Source organism: Stegastes partitus, unplaced genomic scaffold (assembly GCF_000690725.1).
Source record: "Stegastes partitus isolate 25-593 unplaced genomic scaffold, Stegastes_partitus-1.0.2 Scaffold1453, whole genome shotgun sequence".
Taxonomy (NCBI): Eukaryota; Metazoa; Chordata; class Actinopteri; family Pomacentridae; genus Stegastes; species Stegastes partitus.
In genome coordinates this window covers 127276-137993 of record NW_007579184.1, presented here as the reverse complement: position 1 = coordinate 137993, position 10718 = coordinate 127276, and the positions used below count along the sequence as shown (strand labels likewise).

General features: G+C 40.4%; 1 protein-coding gene across 1 annotated transcript in view; it reads right to left on the bottom strand.

Moving 5' to 3' along the window:
- tnxbb (tenascin XBb) overlaps positions 1 to 10718 on the bottom strand; it is a 53354-nt gene that overhangs the window by 36334 nt on the left and 6302 nt on the right. The window contains exon 4 of the mRNA XM_008299743.1: positions 7578 to 8477. Coding sequence (XP_008297965.1) covers positions 7578 to 8477 — 900 coding nt within the window. The remainder of the gene's footprint in view (positions 1 to 7577; positions 8478 to 10718) is intronic.

Here is a 10718-nt window from a genome sequence, read left to right as displayed (position 1 = left end):
ACACAAAACACCTACAAAGAAACACAACATGACCACAAAGACACACAAAACACCTACAAAGAAACACAACATGACCACAAAGACACACAAAATGACAACAAAGAGACACTAAACAACTATAAAAAGAGACCATACGGCCACAAAGAGACACAAAACAACCACAAAACAGACAGAAAATGACAACAGATAGACATCCAAAATGCCCATAAAGACACAGAACAACTACATAGAGACATAAAATCACCGCAAAGAGACACAAAACAAGCACAAAGAGAGACGTAATGACCACAAAGAGACACAAGACAACTACAGACAGACATAAAATGGACACAAAACTACAGAAAGACCACATGTGGCCACAAAGATTCACGAAACAACCACAAAGACAAAATAAAACAACTAGAAGGAGACACAAATTGACTACAAAGAGACACAAAACAAACACAAAGAGCGATGCAATGACCACAAAGAGACACAAGACAACTATAGACAGACAGACAGACAGAAAATGGACAGAAAACTACAGAAAGACTACATGTGGTCACAAAGACACACCAAACACACACAAAGAGACAAAACAACTAGAAAGAGATACAAATTGAATACAAATAGACAGAAAACAACAACACAGAGATACCAAATTACCTCGATTAAAGAGACACAAAATGGCCACAAGGAGCCACTAAACCATTACAAAGAGAAACAAGATAACTACAGAGACACAAAATGGCCACAGAGAGAGGCAACAGATCACAAACAGACACACAAAATGCCTATAAAGATACAGAACAACTACAAAGAGACACACAATGACCACAAAGAGACATAAGACAACTACAGAAAGACATAGAATGGATACAAAACTACCAAAAGACACAAAATGGCCACAAAGACACACCACAAAGAGACATAAAACAACTAGACGGAGACACAGATTGACTACAAAGAGACATAGAACATTCACAAAGACGCAAAAAGACCATAAATAGAAAAAAAAAAACAACAAAAAAACACACACAGAGAGACACCAAATTACCTAGATTAAGGAGACACAATATACAATTTTATTGACTTTTGGTAAAAGTCAATAAAATCCAGACATTTAAGAGAAAATTAGTTAAATAATCAATGAAAATGAAAAGCTAGATGCAGCCTTGAGCTGAACACATTTTTCCTTAACGTACATTCATTGAAATCACAACTGTTTTGTGGAAAGTGGCCCCATTCTGTGTGTATGAAACAGTTGTAAACGAGGCCCAGGTCCCCTTTTCTCCTGGAAATAACTGTACTTTTTCACTTCTCGTTGGATTCATGAAGTGGAACAAATGAACCAGCCGGCACCCGTCTGTCCTGCCGCTGAATCTCTTTCCTCTTTGCAAAGATCCCGCTGAAAACGTCCGCGTTACCAGAAGCGGAGTGATGCATCGGCCTCAATCAAATCGTAAACCATCTGCTCGCTGGCACCACAACAATGAGACAAACTGTTCTATCTGATCTGCGGGTGTAAAGCGATACATGGTGGCGGCTGGTTTTGTCATTAAGGTTTGTGTCCAGGTTCATGATTTGGGAGTCACGGTGGCCCGACTTCAGATTAGCAAAAAAGTAGCTGAACGTCAGGCTTTCAGATAAAACTTGAAATACTAAGATATTTTCCAAAAAAAGAAGCCACGGCTGCAAGCGGCGCTCCAACGGGACGATCAGGTAGCTGAAGGAGAGGCAGCGGCTGTGTGTGCCTGCAGTTGCTTTTCATCTGTTTGTGGTTGTTTTGTTTCTTTGTAGTTGTTTATTTTCTCTTTGCGGTTGTTTTGTTTATGTACATTTTTTTAGTCTCTTTGTAGTTGTTTTTTTGTCTCCGAGTAGTTATTTTTCATCTCTCTGTAGTTGTTTTGTGTCTGTGTTGTTGTTTTTTTTGTCTCCTTGTGGCTGGTTTGTGTCTCTTTGTAATTATTTTTTTAAATCTCTGTAGTTGCTTTGTGTTCCTCTGTAGTTGTTTTGTGTCTCTTTGTGGTTGTTTTGTGTCTCTTTGTAGCTGTTTTCGTCTGTTTGTGGTTATTGTGTATCTCTCTTTAGTTGATTTTCTCCTCTGATCATCAGCTGCTATGTCTTTTTAGATTTTTTTCATCTGTTAGTGGTTCTTTTTGTTTCTTTGTAGTTGTTCTGTGTCTCTTTGCAATTGTTTTGTGTCCATTTGTAGTTTTTTTTTGACAGTGTCTCGTATATTATGTTCTATTGTGGTCATCATACGTCTTAATGTCAACGTTTCATATTCTGTGTCTCTTTTTGGTCATTTTGTCTCATGATTTTGTGTCGCTGAGGTCAATTTGTGTCTCTTTAGGGTTGTTCTGCATGGCTTTCAAGAGCATAAAAGACATAAAATGACTACAAAGAGACACAAACAACAACAAAGTGACCAAATAACCCCAAACTGACAAAAATGACTCCCAAGAGACACAAAACATGAACAACGAGGGGGAAAAATGCACTTAAAGAGACACAAATAAAGTACAAGGAGGCACAAACATATCACTAAGACACAAAATAAGTACAAGAAGACAACAAAAACAACAATTGAACAGTTGAACAAGAGCCTGACATGAGTCATGAACTGACATAAATGCTGTGTCCTGGCTGTGTCCAACACCTAAGTGTCCCCCTAGAAACATCTGAATTGTAGTCTGTACTCATGGACTGTATCTGTGCTATTTGCAGTGGTTTTTTTTTTTTTTTTTTGTCCACGTGCCACACCTGTGTTGTCAAATTGACAAAAAAAATGACAAAAACACATTTTCTTCATTTTGAAGTTTGGCGCCCCCCTTTGCAGGTATAATTTTTCATAATTTTGAGTTCAAAACAAAAACAGTTTAGTATGTTCCAGCTCCTTTTCCCTTCAGACAAGTAAAAAGAAAAACTTTAAATCCAACCAATGCAGTTTTTCTTTCATCGTGTCCACTTCTTCACACCGTACTTTTGATAATAAAGCTGCCTCATGTCTCACACGACTCACATCTGTTCCACAGTCTGCTCATACAAACATACAAACACCATATTATACTTCTCAACCCACCTCCTGCTACAGCTGCAGAAACATTATTAACTGCCAACCTCACTGCTTTATTTTTGAACATGCTGAAGCAGCGCCATGCAAACACAGGCCTGCTGAATAAAATCAATCCATGTAGTAGTACTTCCACCTGAAGCCGTCCTGGCTGATCCACAGTGTTACAGAATTCACATGTGAAGTGTGAAGCTCTCGCGCTGGCCAAGCTGCACAGCTCTTGTATAACTGTGCATAAATCACAGATTCGTTAAACTGCAGCGAGTTCCTCATAAAGTTAGTGGCTGAAAAATTCACCGCTCAGTGAGAACATGACATAATGTTCCCGTAAGCAACAACCACAATCCAACATGTAACACATGCACTGGACGAACAAAGAAACAGCTTCCCAGCTCTGCAGCATCCTTCCATCAAAGAGTACAAAACCTTAAAACTTGCTTAACCATCAACCAGACTTGCATGTTTTCCTCATCTGGTCTCATCTGCTTTCTGTCTGTGTTCATCAGATTGTGTCCTTTGCCTGCACTCCAAATGATGCTCTTTAAACTTTTCATTGTGTTCAGCTGCTGCAGATAATTACAGAGACACAAAACGACCAAGAAAAGACAAGCAACAGCCTCAAGGAGACACAAAATAACTACAACGAGACATAAAAAGAATAAAATACACACAGAACTAGAAAGACACACAAAACCACCTCAGTCATACAATCAACCACAATGAGACAAGAAACAACAGAGTGATGTTTTCGCTCGCTGAAACTACTGTAATTTGGCATTTTTGTTGTTTTCCTACTTCAACAAATTCAACATCTTGCAAAGAGACTCCTTTGGGTGGCTCCTAAAAACACACTTTAAAAAAAATAAATAAATAAATTTGCATAAATTTTATGCAAAGTACAAACCAGAGTGTTTCCCAGCAACAGCTTTAAAGAATTCCAAGGACTCTTAAAGGCATAAAACAGGATCCAATTATGAAAGCAGCACCTGCAGCTTTTCACCGACAGTTAAAATCACTGCCTTTTTACTGCATTTACATTAAATTGTATTTATGTAACACTGTTCCTAAGGTTTTGGTGTTTTCTGCAGACTGCAGGCAAGCTGAGATGGAGGGAAAACCTCTGAACTCTGAAGCCAACCAGTAGGTCTGAAAGGCACGTTATCTGGAAAAAATACGTCAAAATTACACCATTTCACCATCAGCTGGAACGTGGAAGAAGTATTTGATGACATTTTAAACGTGACACATCGAATACAGTGATTTTGATGACTCATCTTGATTTTAAGTTTAGATTTTTTCCTGTGGGAACAAAGATGATTAGTTCAGGAACTATCAGAAAATTCAGACTCTGATGAGTTTTTTTTTCTGTTTTTACAGTTTCTGGCTCTAATAAATTGTGTAATTTTAGCGATTTTTTCTTTTTTCCCGATAACATGCCTTTTAAACCGACGACAGGTTTTGGGGTTCAGACGGTTAAAACACCTGCGCTTTCTGTCAGGTCAAAGGTTCTGCAGGGAAAAAGATCTGTTGTATCTATAGTGGTCAAAATAATGTGAAAATGCACGATCTAAATGAGAAAACATTGTGTTTCTGTATCTATACATTCAAGAAGTAAAGTAAGAAGGAGGAGAATCAGTGTTGTATCTAAGAAGTCTTTCCATTGAAGATTTTTTCATCCTCTTCTTGTGTTTTTTTCATTTCTGGGGTTTCCATTCAGGTATTTTTTGCTTGAATTCCAAATGTACGGAAAGCAGGTGGATGGAAACATACTCAGCAGTCTCTGCTGCCCACACTCACTTTTCCTCTCAGTGCGACATCCGTCCCTCGACTCCACTAAGTGGTCGGTTACAGTTGGGAAAACACTTAACACTCTGAATCACACGTGTCTGTCCAGCGTCAGGCAGCTCAGAGATGCATGACGCAGCATCTGAGGGGTTTTTATAGGCAGCAGGTCTGTTAATGAAACAGTTCCGTCACTAGAAACCACTGCGGCTTGAAGCAGCTCCAAATAGACGAGCTAACGCAAACCAAAAACAACAACAAACAACGAGAAAACACAGCTAGAAAGAGGCGAGCAGCTCGACTGGCTGATGCTGAAAACAATGATGCACTGAATTGGCAAAATAAACGGAAACGTCCTCGATACTGAAAGCAGATTTTAAAAACGCTCGGGGCGGAATTTGAAGAAACAATGAGATAATTGAGATTGAAATGCAGATGATGGATGACTCACGACTGCCCGCTCTCGTGTGTTTGGTCCAATCTGCTAAAGAAAAGCATGTGCTTACATACCAAACATGTAAAGTGTTCTCCCCGAGGTCACAAACCACGAACCCACATGGGGAAAAACAATGGGATGCTGCATGCGGAGGGGTGTTTAAACTTGACAGCTGCCTGTAGACATGTGTGATTTTACAGGCCTGTTGCAAACAGAAAGCTTCCTTAGAGCCTGAGAAGATGCAGTAGAAGCTTGTTAAGTGAGAAAACGTGGCGTAAATTGTAATGTTTTTATATAGCACTTATCCAGGGCAGGTGTTGCTAAGTGCTCTGCAATAAAATTTTAAAAAAACAACAGATAAGTTTGTGGGTGGCTGAACAAGGAAGGAAAAAGATCATGAAAACACTGATTAATTTTGAGCCCAAACAGATAGTTTAAAAAACTTCCGTGCAGCATTTTGCTCCATTTTTGAGCAATCAGGTGGGAAGAAGATTACAAGGATACAAATGTTATTAATTGGCTAAATGATTAAACGTTGCTACCCGAGCTGTCCTCGTTCCCTGTGGATGCTGTGAAGCATCCAGATAAAGACAACATGTGGTGAAACCAGTGCAGTCTGGGACTTTTTTGACCTCTATGCAGGCTGTCAAAATATAATAACAGACAACGACTAAACCGTAGAAAGCTAGTGCTGTATATTAAGTCTGAATACACGGTGCTACATGATCACATCCAGATTGAGCACAACCAATGTTTTCTTACTTTTGACCTAGTTGACGCCATTAAATTTGAATTTCTATTCCACTGACAAGGAAGTGAGTCACCAGGAACATCCTTAGTCTGAAAAGATATAAATAAATGTGATGCACCTTGAACAAATGTTCTTTAGCTGAAAAACTGGATCAAACCAAACACTTCACATGCAGAGGTCGACCTGACACTGATTAGAGGCGTAAATTAGATGTGTAACTGGATACCATTTGCGATGAAAACAACATGATCCGTTCAAAGGGGGAAGCGTTTAACGGACAAACACAAGAGGATCAAGAACAGAAGAAACTGGATTTGACGTCTGGTTGCACAAGAGTACAGACTTCACCTGATGAGCTGGCCTTTGAGTTGTTTTTATGCTGGTCGCACTGAGTTTGTAAGAAGCCAAACACACAAATGCACTGCTTTGTTTTTCACCTTCAATGATCACATTGAGCTGCCTAGAAGTAAAGAAAATGGTTTCCTTAATAACAGTTAGCTGTTATAAAGGCATTTTAATCTTTCAGGGTAAAAGAAGCGTGAGCATCACTTCAGTTCTCTAAACTCCAAGCAGTTTCTGGACTTTTTATTTTTTTTGCTCCTGTCCCATTTTTCATCACTGTGGTCTCTTTTTTCACTGCAATATAAAGTCCTGCACCACCACAACTATGACTAAAAGCAGAAAGAACTGCACAACCTTTTCCCATAAGGTGTTCACAATGCTTTGTCTATGTTTAACTAATTGCATTGTTACAACCTCTACACACCTGCCGTACTGAATCTGGTGAGAGAAAACTGTCGTGCAAGTTATTTTAAAGAAATATCACAATTTTAAGCCACAAAAGACATGCAACTGAGTAGTTCGAGGATCATTTAAAAGTTAAAGAGCTGACTTCTTTTGGCTTACTACTTTTTCTAGTTCTGGTACATGGTGCCATTTTGGAAACCATTAAAAGTAATATGCCTATCAAACCTGCCAACTGGTTTTCAGGTTCAGAGAGTTTTATTGCTTATTAAAGTTGAAACCTCCAATAACACTATTATATGTCTATACTAGAAAATTCATGAAAACATTTGTTTCATTTCAGTCTTTAGAATTTTTTTTTTCTGGGGCTAGATTCATCCAATTAAAGTCAGAATTTTCAAAAAAATTTGTTAAACTTAAACTGCAGCTGCGTAAAAACTGTAAAAGATATTAAAACATGTCTTTAGAAAAATAGCATCCAAAGCTTTCTGACCTGTAAAATATTCCAGTGCTACAGAGTTTGAAAGATGGGTTTTGGCCAGACTTCCTGTGCATTTCAGATTTTTAACTTTTTTTTTTTTTTTTAATTTGGTCAAAACTGTATGACGACAAAAGACATAGCACACCATTTCCTATCAAGCCGCATGTTTTGATATATAATTCATATTGGTTTTCTTAAAGTTGCAAACTGCAAACTAATTCATGTGCTTCAATGCCTATGACCTGCTACATCTAATTAGATAATAACACTGATCCTATTAAAGACTTTTTTAAATCAAAGATTGCATATTTTGCTTGTTTCGACTCACCAGTGTCACAGTTGGGTCCAGTCTTGCCCTCCAGACACTGGCTGCAGTCCGGTCCGGTGAACCCTCGCCGACACACACAGCTGCCTTTGACACACCGTCCTTTGTTGCTGCAGTTGTTGGGACAACCTTTGGCGGCGCAGTCCGGCCCGGTGAAGCCAACATCACAAACACACTTCCCGTTCACGCACTTCCCACGTTTGCTGCAGTTGTTGGGACACGCTTTTTGAGAGCAGTTGTCGCCGGTAAATCCGTCGTCGCAAACACACTGTCCATTGATGCAGCGTCCCCTGTTGTTGCAGTTTCCTGGGCAGGAGTCTTCAGAGCAGTCGTCGCCTGTAAATCCATCGTCGCAAACACACTGTCCGTTGATGCAGCGCCCCCTGTTGTTGCAGTTTCCGGGGCAGGAGTCTTCAGAGCAGTCTTCACCGGTGTAGCCGCTGTCGCAGACGCATTTGCCGTTAACACACCTGCCGCGGTCATTGCAGTCATCAGGGCAGGCCCTCTGAGAGCAGTCCGGCCCCGCGAACCCAGGGTCGCACACACACTGTCCATTAACACAGCGCCCCCTGTTGTTGCAGTTCCCAGGACAGGAATCGCCCGAGCAGCTAGGACCCGAGAAGCCACTGTCGCACACACACCTGCCGTTCACGCACCTGCCTCGGTCGTTGCAGTTGTCGGGGCAGGCGCTCTGGGAGCAGTCGGGACCAGCGAAACCGGGATCGCACACACACTGTCCGTTGACGCACCTGCCGTTGTCGTTGCAGTTCCCTGGACAGTTGGAGCTGCTGCAGTCCGGCCCGCTGAAACCTGGGAAGCAGACGCACTTTCCGTCCACACAGCGACCCTGATCGCTGCACTCGTTGGGGCACTCGGAGTCCGGTTTAATGGAGCAACCAGCACCTGAAGGACAAGGACAGGTTTGCTGTTAACTTGGTTTACTAATGGATCAACTTACAAAAAAAAATAAGATGTAATATTTAATTGCATGAAAAAAAACAATGGATGAAATGGTTAACCGAGCCATATTGTGCCTCTTTTCAGCAAATTTTCATATGTCTCAGAATAAGTCTCAATGGTTCATTTAATCTCCTTTTCTAAATGAGCTTTTTCAGTGTCTGTAGCTGTAACTGCCACTGAGTTGCTGCTGTCCACGCCCCCTTCAGGAAGAAGACTCTCTGCATCTGTGATTGACAGGACAGAGCAGACAGATGCGAACTAGTGTGTGAGACCAGGACTTCCATTGCTTCCAACATTCTCTTTGGATCATCATTTTACATGAACGTATCGCCAAATCCACATCACAGCTGGTGTTTTTAACTCTGCTTTTGAACTGTGTTTCAGAAGTTAGTGGGAAAACAAACAATTACTAAGAGACTAAAAAGGACTAGAAGTAACAATAAAGACATGCAAACTGAAAATAAAAAGACACCAATTGACCAAAATGACCCAAAAATAGCTATAGAGATGCAATATGATCAGAAAGAAACACGATGACCACAATGAGACAACATCACCGCAAATAGATGTAAAATGACACAAAATGGCCAAAATGTGACACAAAATGATGTCATACAGAGAGAATGGGCGTAAAAATATGGAAAGCACTCAAAATGAGCTACAAAGTGGCCATAACGGGAAAAAACCACAACTATAAACTGATGTAAAAGACCACAAAGAGACAAAATGGCCTCAGTTATATAAGAAATGACCAAAATCTGACACATAATGACGTCAAACAGATACAGAATGGCCACAAAAAGATGTGCCGCAAAATCACTAAAGCTAAATGCAAACTACCATAAAGAGACGCAAAACAATCAAAGTGAGCCACAAAATGTGATGACAAAACAACCATAAAGAGATAGAAGGAACAGGAAGGGATCAAATGAGAAAAAAAAGAAAGAAAAAATAACTGCAAACAGATGTAAAATGACTTAAATGAAACGCATGATAACCATAAAGAGATGCACAATGACGACAAAGAGACATAAAACAACTGAAATGTGACACACAATGACAAAAACGAAACGACCACAAAGTCACACAACACAATCAAAATGAGCCACAAACTGGCCATAAAGGGAAAAAAACACAGCCGTAAACACATGTAAAATGATCACAAAGAGACAAAATGACTATGAAGAGCTGAAAAATGACTAATGTGGGACAAAAAGCAACAACAAAGACGTGCAAACTGACCACAGACACACACAAATTGACCACAACGGGGGGAAAAAAATGACAAAAAAGGAGAAACGATGCCAAACATCTGCAAGACGGAGAGCTGGAGAAACACAATAACAAATCACATCTGTCTTTCAGTCTGGGTGTCCTGCTCCTCGTGGGACAAGTGGGGGGACCATTATTTCATAAAACTGAGGTTCGTATGACACAAATGTGGCTTTTAGAATTTTTTTTACAAATCATAAGCTTACAAATATGTGAAATTTCAAGTATGTACATTCGTGGTGGTTTGTTGTGGCGGATGAATGAAGCTCTTGAATGAGTTAGAGCCGAATACTTTTCCTGCTTCAGTTTTTTTGGGGGGCGTAATCCTCTGTAATTAGAGTATAGCACGGCCTCGTTTGGACTGATTATCCCCCCGTGTGTGTTGCTGAGCGCTGGGTGGGGGGACGTCAGCGGACTGGGAGGACACGGAGGCTGAGATCACACTGGGCACACAGCTGGAGACACGCTCATCCAGCGGTGTTTCCATCGCTTCAGAGGACATTACAGCCACTCACACTCATTTCCTGACCGCTTACACTAACCTTAAACCAAGTCTTCTGCCTGAAATGTGATCATTTACATTATGAGGAATATTCTTCTTTTTTTTTCCTGTCCCCTCAAATGGAAATCAGATCCCCACAATTTGATTTATATCCCTGCAGCACGAGTAAAACAATTACACATTCGCACAGCTCAGTTAGCTCATGGTTTCATCTCTGCCAGTTTATCATGTGATCAGACTGATTCCAACATAAATCCCACCGAGAGTCACACAGTCGGAGCAGAAGAAGAAGAATATAAACTCCACTGAGGTTCAGTAGAAGTCTGAGGTGCATTTACCTAATACAGACATTATGATGCATTACAGATACTCACACTGATTCATTAATTATAGAAATAGTTCTTCACTGT